We start from the raw sequence: 14,350 nt of genomic DNA, 5'->3' as shown, positions 1-14,350 counted from the left end.
TATCACGAACGAAGTACACTCCGTCACAGTACATACGCTGATGGTCGTCGTTTGTGTCTTTGCAGTCTGCATCGGGACGAACGGCCGGATGTCCGTTCCTTCAAACCGGGAGCACCACTACAGAAACCTGAGGGACAGGTATACCAACTGCACGTACGTGGACGGTAACTTGGAACTTACGTGGATAAAGGACGAGAACCAGGACCTCAGCTTCCTTCAGTACATCCGCGAGGTGACCGGCTACGTGCTCATCTCGCACGTGGACGTTCCCCGCATCGTTCTGCCACGACTCCAGATCATCAGAGGACGGACCCTCTTCAAACTCAACATCCACGACAAGGATTTCGCTCTTCTCGTGACACTCTCTAAGATGTACAACCTGGAAATGCCGGCGCTAAGAGGTTAGTCGAGATTTTAGGTTCTGAAGGGACTGTCTTCTGGGATTTTGCCCCGTGGAGTCCGGTAGAAACCCCGATGATGGGGACAGTAGGTACACAGTGACACTACACACCTCCGTGGTCTTTAGCAGGAATGTAAGACTTGCAATTTGACCGGATGTTTTGATTGTCTTGCAGATATCCTTGGCGGAAGTGTGGGTCTGTTCAACAACTACAATTTATGTCATATCAAGACCATCAACTGGGACGAGATCATAACGGGGCCAGAAGCCAAGTACGTGTACGTGTACAACTTCTCATTGCCAGAGCGATCTTGCTTGCCGTGCCACAACAGCTGCAAACAAGGTTGTTGGGGCGAAGGCCCCGAGAACTGCCAGAGATTCTCCAAGATCAATTGCAGCCCGCAATGTTGGCAGGGCCGATGTTTCGGCTCCAACCCTCGTGAATGCTGCCATCTGTTTTGTGCTGGTGGCTGCACGGGACCGAAACAGAGTGACTGCTTGGTGAGTGAATCTTAAACATCTTTCTCTGTGTGGCCTTTATTCATGACTTTACTGACAAATGGTCCTTGAAAATTACCGTCTTCTGGGATGCTGCACCGTGCAGTCTTCTAGAAGTTGGTCGATGTTTCAGGGGGCGCTTACCGCCTTCATCAGGAGATCAGTAATCAGCTCTAAAATGTTGGCCATTGTTTTTCAGATAGGTCCAGGAATTAATATTCGTTGTTGATTGCGAAATGAACTTGTTCCAGGCATGTCGTAATTTCTACGACGATGGCGTCTGTACTCAGGAGTGTCCGGCTATGCAGCGGTACAATCCAACAACTTATTCCTGGGAAGCAAATCCGCAGGGCAAATACGCGTATGGGGCTACGTGTGTCAAGAAATGCCCAGAGCATTTGTTGAAGGACAACGGAGCATGCGTAAGAAGTTGTCCTCCCAAGAAGAAGGCTGAAAATGGCGAGTGCGTTCCATGTGATGGGCCGTGTCCCAAAACTTGTGACGGTGTCAACGAAATACATTCTGGTAACATTGACGGCTTCCGGGACTGTACCATCATTGAAGGTTCTCTTACAATCCTTGATCAGTCGTTTAGGGGATTTCAGCAAGTGTACCATAACTTCAGTTTTGGCCCTCGGTACCAACAGATGCATCCGGATCGTCTCGAGGTGTTCAGTACGCTGAAGGAAGTGACCGGATACGTGAACATTCAGGGCGAACATCCTGATTTTACAAACCTATCATATTTTCGGAATCTGGAGACTATCGGAGGGCGAGCTTTGACTGAGTATTTTGCTTCACTGTACATTGTGAAGACGTCCCTCAAGTCTTTAGGTTTACGATCACTCAAGAAGATTCACTCTGGTAGTGTGGCCATCTTGGAAAATAAGGAGCTGTGCTTTGCCCAGGGCATCTCGTGGGACAAGATTAAGAAGTCGAGTGAACATGAAACCATGCTTCAGAATAATAAGCCACGAAGTGATTGCGGTAAGTCTTTGAGGAAACATCATTGAAATAATTCACAAATCCATAATTAATAATAATTATATTATCTTAGAATAGGCTGTGGCTCCTTGACACTGCATTCTTTACAGCTCTTAATTCGCACATGGACCAAAATGAACGAAGGTCGTGTCGTGCAGGCGGAAGACGGAACTCAGGATTTATTTTCTTGTTTCCAGAAAAAGCAGGGCTGGTGTGTGATGCTGAATGTTCTGAAGAAGGGTGTTGGGGCGCAGGCCCTGATCAGTGCCTCTCCTGTGCACACTTTCGGCTTGGTAACCGGTGTTTGCCAGACTGTGACTCTGTTTCGGGGTAAATACCGTTGACATACATTGACTTACCAGAAAGCTCTTTGGATACGTCTCAGATATAATTACTGTGTTATGTTTTTTTCTTTTTTCCTATGCTACCAGAGACGCAATTCAAGGTAAATCTTCTACAACTCGTATCAGCTGACATTTTTTCCTAATTATTTGCTCATTCTGTACATTTATTCGTACTCTGTTATGGACTGATGTTAACTGTAGGATTTTTTTATTGATGCTTTGATCTCGTCTTCCAATCCTACTTGCTCCATCAGATCCCCCGTACCAGCAACTTTATTACGATTACTAAAATCACAAAAATCTACGCAATTTTTGAGACCAAAGATGGCGGCTGTCCTCTGGGTCATAGCACCGTGAAGTCTGGTAGAATCTCCCTGATGATGTAGGCAGCAAATACGTCTGTAATGCTGGTAAACATCTACCAGTTGTTTGGCACTGGACGTTCTGTTGACTGATGCGTGTTTCTTTACAGTATGTACAAAGCAGCAGAAGCAAATGTGTGTATGTTCTGCCATGACGAATGCAACTCGACATGTCACGGGGCAGGTCCAGGGAACTGCACTGGCTGTAAACACGTCAAAGACGGACCCTTCTGCATACCAGCCTGCCCCACCGGCAAGTACGACGACGCCGCAGGGGAATGCCAGCCCTGCCACGAAAACTGTGTCGATGGCTGCAGAGGCCCCGAGAACGCCATCGGTCCGAATGGCTGCAATTCGTGTGAGAAAGCCATCATCAATGGAGATGTTAATGTGGTAAGTACATCGGTTGGCAAAAGTGTAGCTCCCAAATTTCCTCACGATGTGGCACCGGTCCCATACACTGATCTAAAGCTCATGAGGAAATTTCTTCTCCCCCGAGACTCGAACCAGCGCCGGTCCGAAGCATGACAGGTGTCCGGGCTCATACTTTCGCATTTTATCGAAACGAAAACCACAGAAATCATTCTTACATTCCAGGAGAGCTGTCTAAGGAAGAACGAATCGTGCCCAGATGGTTACTACTACGAGTGGGTAGGCCCACAAGAGCAAGGAGAACTGAAACCTCTGGCAGGCAAAGCCGTTTGTCGGAAATGTCATCCTCGGTGTCGCATCTGCACGGGCTACGGGTTTCATGAACAGGTCTGCCAGGAATGTATGCAGTACAAACGAGGGGAGCAGTGCGAGGACGAATGCCCTCAGGATCACTATGCCGAAGAGGCGACTCAGGAGTGCGTCCAGTGCCATTATGAGTGTCGGGGCTGCCGCGGTCCCGGTCCTTCCAACTGCGATACCTGCCGCAATTTTAAAATATATTTGGTATGTAAGGTGATGAATTGCCTGAATTATTTTGGTCTTGTGGTAACTGGAAGTATTTTCGTAACAAAATATTCCGCTTTTTGTATATTTTTTGGTAACGTGACCTAATTATTCCTGCGTCGTGTTTCTCACGCTGCCTCTGCCTTTGTTCACTGCCTGTTCCCGCATCGATCTCTCCAGCAATTTTAATGTTGTGTAAGAGTTAGAGGTGTGTTATCATTCAGAGGTTCTTTCTCTGCAGGGTGGAGGAAAAGGTGACAATTCTACGGCATTCAACTGTACGGGCACGTGCCCTTCTGAGGTGCCCCACAAGATTTTTTCTCAGGACGGCAATGACGAACCATTCTGCTCAGTTGAACCTTTTGGACAGTCTTCTATGTTGTAAGTATAAAAATGTGTCTTTCCGCTTAAGATTCTTGAGTTCCTCATAGTTTAACCCTTTGCGGTCTCTGTCGGACCGAGTCCGAAATTTAAATACCCGCGTTCCGGTTCGATGTCGGACTGAGTCCGCCGCGTATTTTACGAATATTTTACGTGATCTGGAGTCAAACTGAGTCTGGAAAACAGTGTCAGTATATCATTAAAGCCTTCATCTTTGCACCAGTTCTATCCTATTGTTCTGAAACCTGTCCAAAAAAAGCCAGGAATCCACACCAAGTGTTTTGTCATACATCATATAACGAAGGAACACGGTCGTGTGTGTAGCTGTCATATTTACTTTCATTAAAAGTATTTTATATCTGATAAAATTATAAAAAAAATATTCCATCTTCCCAGTAGGAAATTATATATTTTTTAAAATTATTTTTGGCGTGTAGAGCAATCTACCACTGACACGTGCGTATTCTTTCGTCGTCTTATGAAGCATTCTGTTTCACTTTCCTTGTGTTGAACTTGGTCTTCATCTTTCGAACGCAATCATCACGAAAGAAAGCACAGCTCTGAGAGTAAGAAATCCAATGCTGAATGCAATAAGAGATGTTTACGTCGCCAAAGTCTTATCTACCGAATTGGGGCTTGCTTTATTCTCTACAGGACGACAGGCAGCAGAAAGGCACCACTTATTTACGCAACTCACTAGCCACAGTGGTACAGTCTGTGAAAAAATATATTTCACAGTGTCAGTATTCAAACGAGAGGAACTGTGATCCTCTCAGAACGCATTTTCACCGTATTTAGCAAAGTGTCTTCCGTTTTATGCAAGTTAAAATTAAATTCAAAACAGTTCATAATAGTTGCATTTAAATAGAGTCATAGTGTACTTAGAAGGGATGGACAAGGGTTAATCTCACCTGGACTGATAAATATAATTTATTTAACTTGTATGTAGCATAGGCCAAGAGACGCTAATATGAAATTCATTCATTACCATTTTCACAAAAGGCTGTCACTTTTATGTCCTGAGCCAGATAAATCCAATCTGCACCCTCCAATCCAATTCCTCTAAGATTCGTTTTAATGCGATTCTTACGCCGGGGCAAACGATGTCCAAGACGACGGATGGCATTTGAAGAGAGTTTTTTTTTTCTGACAAAAAATTTGTGTGTTGTAACAGCGGGGAAACAGACAACATGCCCGCGATTCTGGGAGGTGTGTTGGTGTGCGTCGTGCTCGTCTTAATCTTCCTGGCCGTGGTGATCTGCCAGTGGCGTCAACGAGCGAAGTCCAAGGAGAATACAGTGAAGATGACGATGGTATTGACAGGCTTGGAGGACAACGAACCTTTGCACCCAACGAATGTTAAACCAAACCTCGCCAAACTTCGGATAGTGAAGGAGGCAGAGATGCGCAAAGGCGGCATCTTGGGTTACGGTGCCTTCGGCACTGTCTTTAAGGTAAGAATTTCTCAGACTGTTTCATGAAGGCAGCGTGTTAATGAGTCAACAACTACCATTACCAATTAACTCCATGGCTGCCCATTTTTATTTCAAAACATCTCCGTAATAATATTTTTTTGTATTTGCCAGTCACACACACACACACACACACACACACACACACACACCCTCCCCCCCATTTTAACTAAAAGTTTAAAATTTGAATCTGTGTAGTGTGAGCTACCGAATAAGCGTCGCTAAACAAACTACAAACTGCTACGTGCATGAAGAATATGTGTTCTGATTCACAGGGTGTGTGGCTTCCGGACGGTGAAAATGTGAAGATTCCCGTAGCGATCAAGGTCCTACGCGAAGGTACGGGTGCCAACACGAGCAAAGAGTTCCTCGAAGAAGCCTACATCATGGCGACAGTGGAGCATCCGAATCTTCTGAAGCTCCTGGCCGTGTGCATGACGTCGCAGATGATGCTCGTCACGCAGCTAATGCCTCTCGGCTGCTTGCTCGACTACGTGCGGAGTCACCGTGACAGGATCGGGTCTAAACCTCTTCTTAACTGGTGCACGCAGATTGCCAAAGGTAAGTCTGCGTGTCTCAGAATAAGCGGTCCGGCTCGAGCGTTAGGTCTCAAATTCATTTGTAGATTCTGTCGTAATAATTAAGATGATCAGAAAAGAATTTGTATAAAAATAGGGTGTGATCTTGTGGACTGGATTCAACTGGCACAGGTTAGTGTCCACGAGGGGCTTGACTAGTTCTGATCCTTCTTCTTTCTCATCTCCCATTTTTGCCTTTGTGGCGTCGGGCTTGATCGCTCGGTCCACCTCCTCCATTCCTTCCTATCCCTTGCTAAGAATTTCATCTGCGTTAAATTTTTCCCCTTTGCCTGTCCTATTTCTCTAATCGTATCCAAGTAGCTCTTTCTAGGTCTTCCTTTTGTACCCTTGACTCTAGCTTCCAAAAACTGTTTCGTCTTTCTTTCATCCGCCATTCGAACATGTCCAAACCATTTCAGTTGTTTTTCTTCCAATTTTGTTTTTAAGTGATTTAATTCCCACCTCGTCTCTAATTTTGGTGTTCCTTATCCTTATTTTCTGAGACATTTCATTTCCGCTGCCGTAACTTTACATGAATATTCATTTAAGTTTGGCCGGCTCCGTCGGTTCTGTAACTGATTGGTAGAATTGTTTTTTGGTTTTTATATTCAATTCTTTCTTTCCAAATATTTTATTGTTTAATTAGTAATAAGCATTATTTGCCTTCTTTACCGTATTTAGGATCTTATTATCAGTTTTCCCCCCAAGTTTTCTTAGGTTCCTACTTGTTCCAATTTCTCATTTCCACGTCTCTTTCTTCCTGTTCTAATACGCGTCTCCCAATTTTCATAACTTTACTTTTAGTACTATTTATTTTTAGGCTTCCGCTGTTAGCACGATGTCATCTGCATATATTGGTGATTGTGTCAATAAACTAGTTCTGCTCTACGGGTTAGAATCTTCTTAAAATCTGCAGTGAATTAAACACGTCAAAGAATATAGTTTATTTCGTATTCAGACATCTTGATGGAAGTTACGCTTCTTGACGACGTTCACTGATTCCTATCAAACTTTTTCTGCTTTTGGCAAGAATTTTTTAGCTTTTTTTTACAATATTTATTAATAATTGTTTATGGACTTGTAATTTGTCTAAAATGATAGGAAAGTACTTATTTTTTTGTTTGTTGCAGGCATGGCATACTTAGAAGAGAAACGCCTGGTACACCGAGATCTTGCTGCACGAAATGTGCTCGTGCAGACCCCAAACTGTGTTAAAATCACGGACTTCGGTCTAGCAAAGCTGCTCGACATTAACGAGGACGAGTACAAGGCTGCTGGCGGCAAGATGCCCATTAAATGGCTCGCTCTGGAATGCATTCAGCATCGGATATTCACTCACAAGAGTGACGTCTGGTCTTTTGGTAAGCTGTACATTGGAAATTGAGACGATGGTGGAAAATGGCCGAAATAATGTTCTTAGTAACTGGACCAGCACAAAAATGGCATGATTTTTCAGTGTAAGACAGATGAATCCAGCAACAAATAACCACAGACAAATAATATTTGACATTTGATTGTTCTTATAATGGATTTATTTATTTATTCTCATGTTGGCTTCTTGTAAACTGACGGAGGCGGTTTCTTACAGGCGTCACAGTTTGGGAACTGCTGACGTACGGAGAACGTCCATATGATAATGTTCCTGCGCGTGATGTGCCTGAGTTGTTGGAAAAGGGCGAACGGTTGCCTCAGCCAGAAATCTGTACGATAGATGTGTACATGATCATGGTTAAGTGTTGGATGCTGGACGCGGAGAGTCGGCCCAATTTCAAGGAGCTCGCCGATGAGTTTGCTAAAATGGCTCGAGATCCCGGTCGGTATCTTGTGATCCAGGGTGACCGTTTCATGCGGCTTCCGTCCTACTCGTCCCAGGTACGAAATGTAAGTCGGCTCCTCATTTTTACTTTTGGTTCTTCGTATATCTAAGTTTTGCGAGGGTATGATGGCGCTTTGTTGTAGCAAACGAGTACCAATGAATAGCAGCCCATTTTTCTGCATCACAAAACAGCACCATTAAATTCACTTGACTGCCTGCACTATATAGGACTTCCAGAAACATTACATTTATCCTGAAGATGGCAGCTGCTATGTTTACCGAAAAGTTTGATAATATTCAACATTTGGTGTGGCCTAACCTTTAAAGCTGATGTTATGCATCAAACTGCATCTGTGAAAACCTAAGGACAAGAAGGTTAAAATAACCTAAAAACTTACGACGTAACCTCGGCCATTTGCAGGATGAGAAGGAGCTTATCTGCAACCTCTCACCAGCCGTGGATGGACCTGAAGCCCTTGTGGATGCTGACGAATACCTCCAGCCTAAATCCCGCACTCCGCTCGCACCAGCACTGACAACTTCTAGCTCCTCCTCGTCTCCGCCGCGCACGCCTGTCAAGACGTGCTGGCCTGCGGGTACACCCGTGCCTGCCGAGTCTCCTACACCGCAGAATCAACAGAACTGGGACCGAGAGCAAATGCGATATGCAAGTGTGCATCCCGATGACGTACGCGCTACAGTGATGCGACATCACAACGGACAACCGGCCCATCATCACCATGGTTCTGAGAGTAGTAGCTCCCGCTACTGCAGTGATCCTCTCAAGATGGTTGGAAACAGAGGTAAGTTCAATCTCTCGCCGTCCTTGCAACTCGGGAAACCAGTCTGTAAAAAGAGTGGTAATGTGTACAGAAATTGAAATGTATTTCTTGCAATTTTTTCATCTAATGAATCGTACCATATGTACGTATTGATTTTATTTCTAGTAATATCTGCAAGTTGATTATACTCGTTGTATTGGCAATGGTTCGTGTTTAATTGAGTTGCAATACAACATTACACATTGTTGTAGATTGTGATGTGCCACAAGAGGACTGTTTTGATTCTGGAGCGGTAACGGGAAACGGTCGGGAGGCGCAAGTGGGCGGACTCAAGCTGGACCTGCCACTAGACGAGGATGATTATCTGATGCCCTCAGCCCAGCAGAACCAAAATAATACCATGTACATGGATCTTATTGGTGATTCCAGACTACCAGGTTGGTTTATTAAACTTTGTAGTATTTGAAATATCAGGCAATTGCATATACTGAATTGTTTGTTTTCTCGCGTGATGATTCTTTGCTCTTTTTCCCAAATCATTTAATTCAGTTAAATTTATGAAAGTAAGATTTATATATATCTAACTTTCCACCACTTACTGATTTTGTATTAAATTTATTCATGTGTCATACCTGCTCTGCTACTTTTGTAATGGAACGTCTCTTAGTTTGGTAGTCGCTGACATGTTAGAATGATAAAATGATAAAGGAGTGGAATGTACTCAATTTGTGGACCCCTTATGCTCATCCCTAACAAATTCTGCCTGTTGTAGACAATGCTGAACCACGGAATGGTGTCTTCAAGCCTGGTTTATTCCAACTGGGAGGAATTTCCAAAACGAGCGTCGATAACCCAGAATACCACATAATGAACACTGACATTCCTGTGCATCAGAACGTGGATACAATAGGCATACCGACCGGCACAGACGCAACTCACGCTGCATGCAATGGGAACATTGCTGGGCAGCGACCGTGTGTAATGCAGCAGAAATCATCAGAAGAGGAGTCGGATCATGAATATTACAATGACTTTGACAGGCTGCAGCGAGAGTTGCAGCCCCTGAAGCCACTACGAAGAAATGAGACCACAGTGTGATAGTTAAGTGATCCTAATGGGGAAGAAGGCGCGTGCGGATTGCAACGCAAGGTTCAGACACGTAATGTTACAGGATACGTGGAACTGTGTAAAGTGAGTAGACATCTGCTGTACTGACTTCGTCGTGTTCGTCCGTAATCTTGGTTTGTGACTGAAATGAACGGAACCTTCCAGAAGTTCGTTCTTGTGGTCGAAGCAGTCGTGACCACAGTGGGGCTCACAGTTACGTCATGCTCGTGGTGATAGTGACAGTACCAGTTTGCGGTATCACCACCGCATACTATGAACGTTAAAGAATTGACAGTTATTTTATCCCATTAATATTACAGTTGACGGATCATGACGGGTGATTGACTGTAATAAAGAAAAGACTAAGGAATTGTTCCTACTCAGCTTCTTTTTTCTTTTTTTTAAGAATGCAAAACACATCAGAACTCAATTTTAGGGAAATATGAGGTAATGAAGCCTTGAAACCCTGTTAGGAAAATATGAATAGTATTTTTAATGATATCAGGAAACAGGAATTTTTTTAAAATCAGTTTATAGTGCAAACAAGTCTTATTGTGCCATTGTGGCTTGTATATTGTTTTATATAAAACTTATCATCTTATGTTTTGTGGTCAAAATGCATGGACATCGCATGCACGTTTCTTAGGATAAGTTCTTAAATCTCAAAAATATATTTTCAAGCAGGATGGTGTGCGGATAGAATTAATCTGAAATGGCGTTCTGTCTAAATTATCAGATTGATCATTGACAAAATTGTACCAGAATCTGGAAGGTAGTAAGAATATTCCCAGTGCTGCACATGGATTCAAATATTTAATATTAAGAGCTTTTGGCACACGAGGGATTACTTTTCTTCAAAGGGCAAAACTTGGCCTTCATGATGAAGTTCAGGTATAACTTTAGACTGTGGTACCCGATTTGAACTCTCTCCTCCTCCTCCTTCTTTTTCTTCTTCTATGGCTTCCCGGTCCGTATTTGGTCCATGGCCTCCTCAATTCTCCTCTTCCATTTGGTCCTTCTGTTAGGTCCGTCTGTCCGAGGCTTTGATCGAGGTTTCGAAACATCTTCCTTTTCACGGTGCAAGGTTGTTAGCCTTGCGACCAACCCCCAACCTGGAGGACCAGGGTACCTGTCTTAGTCTGACCTCTCCCCCTCGACCAATCTGGCTAGGGAGGCCCTACCAGTAGCTCTTGGGGTCACTGAGGTACTCGAGCCCAACCACCACGACAAGGTGCAGGTGCCATTAAGTGGGGAGCAGTTCTGATCTTCATTTTAATTTCCCTTGAAGCACACTATCCTGCAATCGAGACTTTTGACTGTGATACTTTTTATATTAAAGAGATATGTAATTTTTCTCTTACTGTAATGTCCAGCAGTACATGAGTTGGAAAAGCTGTAAAGCAGGAGAATCATTTAATGTCTCTCTCTGGGACCAATGTTATACTTCGGAGACACGTACACTCCATTTTCAGAGAAGAATAGCTCTGAGGGAAGCTATTGCAAATATCATATAGCTAATAATCAAAGTAACGAGGAGATAAAACCAGATAGAGTATTTGAAAGTCAAGAGGAGTGCACAGGGATAAACAAAAAATAAAATTGACCGACACGGAGAAAGGCGGGCGATGCGGAGACGGCGAGAGATAAATACGCAGTCTGCTTCATGCCTTGAGTACCAGAATAGTATCTGGCTTGTGAAGGCACGTGCAGAAGAATAAGAAATTTAGCCGCGTTGTTTGTGTCATTTTAATCATTATAAGGATCTATAATGACGCTGAAGTAAAACTTGGTTCGTGCGAAGACTTTCGGTGCGGTGGGCTACAGTTTTGAGCTCAGCACGTGCAGCATTATAAAAGTATATTTCTAGTACAAAATGACGAACAGTTCCTGAATTAGGACCCCGTGCTTACCACCATCAGCTGGAAGGTACTTGTGCATAATTTTTGTTTTTATTTTCATGTGATTATGGAGCCCTCGTACTGTCAAAAGGAATGTTTGTCCCAGTCCATTCCTGTTCAGCGATGGACTGGAGAAAATCCAGTTCGAAAAGTATGTTTTAAAAGAGAAGTGTCATTCCATTTTATGATGTATGATATGAAAATATTTTACGAAGTGTTTTACAGAAGATAGTCAGTGCCATTATTTTTCCAATCGTGGGTTAAGCATTTGGTCTCGTTAATTTTTATACACGGTTTACTTACTGAAGTACGTTAATTATAAGTAAAAATTACTGTAAAAATAGTTTAATTAAATTAAATATCTGTTTTAATTTGGAATATTATTACTATGAAATGGAAATAAACTGTGTATCTCTCAAAATACAGGGGGATTAGTAAGCGATTCTATTTAGGAAGTGAAACAGCAAACATATGATGGTGATAGTTGCTATGGTTGTATCTGACATCCAGTAGGTCAGAATGCCTGTTACAAATGTTATAGCTGATACTTGCTAATCTTATGAACGTGTGTTACGGTGCTGTGCCGAGAACTTGACTGTTATCGCAACAGAGAACAGACAATTCTTTGAAATGTGCTATTGAAATTGGCTACCGTATTTGTGCTGCAGTGTATTTTTAAATGGTCAAACAGAATTATTTTAATATTTGACTTCTCACACTCTCCCTTGACTGGCTAGCAAATAAATTATAATCTGAGATGTTTTTCTTATATTTCCAGTAGCTAAGTGTTTATTCTGAGCCAGAATTATTATAAATGTTCAATGTTCCTGGGTTGACAATTGCAGTTTTGGGTTCAAGTCTCTTGGAACGAGCTTTGTGTATCTCCAGACACTAATTATATTTGATCAAAATTGAGAAATCTCCAAATTTTTCTGGCTAATAGAGGATAATACCTTGTTTATCACTAAAAATATGCTAGTGATAAATGTAAACTGTACGTTCTGGAATATCCAAGCCAGGTAAAATTCTTGTCATAATCAGTTCATTTACAGGAAAGAAAATCTTGAAACTTGAGTCTTCAGGCAATGAAAACCATCAGTTGCAGCTATAGCTAATATTCTCAGCACACAATTCCAGGTACCGTACATGCAAAAAGAATTATGAGTGTTTAACTGTACTACAGGTTTGAAAATCTCCAGAAATAGCCACTTTTTTTGCAAGGATCATCATATGTATTGGTTGTGGACAATATTGTACCTATTGCTATATTTGTAATAAAGACATAAAAATTACAGAAAACTTGTCTCCTTCGTCCATTCCACAGGGCTTCGTTCTTCCCACATACGAAAAAGTGTGAGAAAGGTAACAAGTATTGTTATGCTTTATTTGTAACAAACTTTCAAGATAAAACTCTCAGAATTAAATGCCTTTTTTTATAACTGCATAAAGTTCAATGAGGATTGATCCTCACATTTTCATCAATTACAGCAATAGATTGAAATCTGGTTTTATTTAAAACCACAATTTAACCAAAATATTAGGCGTATTTAAACCCTCAAATTCAACATTGGTATTTAAATTATGTAATTTATGCTTTCGTTTGCTTGGTAGTGACATCTGACGATTCAATCTGTAGCAGCATGAAACGTCATAGAAAACGAGGTAACTTAAGTAGCGATGTCTTCCGGACAGCCATATGTACTACAAGCGCATATCTATTCATGTACTTGTTACTTGAGCTACTGCCGTACCTCCAACTTTGTTGTAATATTGCCAATGTTGGACCGACAGATGGCAGCACGTATGGAGGTTACGTTGCCAGCCAATAGCATAGCGTTGCACTAATCCGCTGAAAGTCGATAGTAGTTAATGTTCTGTATGTCGATACTATGCGTCATTGCCTTGTGGTGACACCTGACGACAGCTATTTTTCGTAAATTCAAGATGGCCATCGGCCAGTGATGTTGGTGTTCCGTGTGTATGTTAAGTGATAACTGTTTAATTTATGTGTGTTATTGAATGGATTGACCATGGCTGAATTTAATATTGACATATCCAAACTCCCGGAGGACGTGAGGGACAAATTAGCAGAATTGGACCTAGAATTATCTGAAGGTAAGCTCCATACCTTTTGGTTTGACGAAATCATTATAGTGAACAACGAAATTCGTGTGTTTTAATCAATAATTTATCTTCATTGCGCTGTGCAGAATGAATTTTTGACAGTTTTACAAAAATGTAAGACCATCTCCTGTGTAATATTACACTTTAATGAGTATACTTTATTCATATTATACAGTTAATGTGGATTGATTTAGCACAAGTTAATTGATGAAGAATATATAGTTGTGTCCTGTTAAAGTGACCTGTCAAGTTTAGATTTGAACTTTTTGTTGCCTTGTTCTCATGTTTTATGGTCCATGACCTACGCATACAGACTGTTATCTTATTGACATGATCAGTTGTGTAGAATATCTCAAAACGTGGACATCAGTGTTGCACTGTGTTGCCATATTACTGATGTTTTGAGATTCTATTTGTAGCCCCATTAGAAATTTGTTTTGTTCACCAGTTCCATATATATATATGAAACATAATGATTGGTAGAAATATTGTCATCTAAACGTGCATGCCTGGTTAAATAGTACTGCCACTCCCCCACTGCCATGTTATTGTATTTTGTAATATAAAATTAGGGTCTGCTTATAATTTACATTTCTAACTTGTAAAGTGGATGTGTGTTCATTTAGATTACAAGCATTGTGTCTTGTTAATCAGTATCAATTATTGAA

General features: G+C 42.0%; 1 protein-coding gene across 5 annotated transcripts in view; it reads left to right on the top strand.

The window, feature by feature from the left end:
- The window catches only part of Egfr (epidermal growth factor receptor), a 212,264-nt gene extending 199,407 nt beyond the window's left edge, over nt 1–12,857 (top strand). For 4 of the 5 annotated variants that reach the window (XM_022068885.2, XM_022068883.2, XM_022068882.2 and 1 more), the window contains 14 exons: nt 66–401; nt 576–901; nt 1,150–1,885; nt 2,080–2,212; nt 2,699–2,981; nt 3,186–3,524; nt 3,766–3,905; nt 5,080–5,359; nt 5,653–5,938; nt 7,086–7,316; nt 7,544–7,836; nt 8,193–8,574; nt 8,805–8,990; nt 9,326–12,857. In XM_022068885.2, coding sequence (XP_021924577.2) covers nt 89–401; nt 576–901; nt 1,150–1,885; nt 2,080–2,212; nt 2,699–2,981; nt 3,186–3,524; nt 3,766–3,905; nt 5,080–5,359; nt 5,653–5,938; nt 7,086–7,316; nt 7,544–7,836; nt 8,193–8,574; nt 8,805–8,990; nt 9,326–9,651 — 4,254 coding nt within the window. In that variant the 5' untranslated portion in view covers nt 66–88 and the 3' untranslated portion in view covers nt 9,652–12,857. The remainder of the gene's footprint in view (nt 1–65; nt 402–575; nt 902–1,149; nt 1,886–2,079; nt 2,213–2,698; nt 2,982–3,185; nt 3,525–3,765; nt 3,906–5,079; nt 5,360–5,652; nt 5,939–7,085; nt 7,317–7,543; nt 7,837–8,192; nt 8,575–8,804; nt 8,991–9,325) is intronic. The other variant, XM_022068884.2, reaches the window with a different exon arrangement.
- Nucleotides 12,858–14,350: the final 1,493 nt, after the last annotated feature.

The sequence above is a fragment of the Zootermopsis nevadensis genome, unplaced genomic scaffold, assembly GCF_977971745.1.
Source record: "Zootermopsis nevadensis isolate Lab colony 2312 unplaced genomic scaffold, Znev_1.0 Znev_ptg000010l, whole genome shotgun sequence".
Lineage (NCBI taxonomy): Eukaryota > Metazoa > Arthropoda > Insecta > Blattodea > Termopsidae > Zootermopsis > Zootermopsis nevadensis.
The sequence above is the reverse complement of the archived record's forward strand: the minus strand, read 5'-3'. Positions and strand labels throughout refer to the sequence as shown.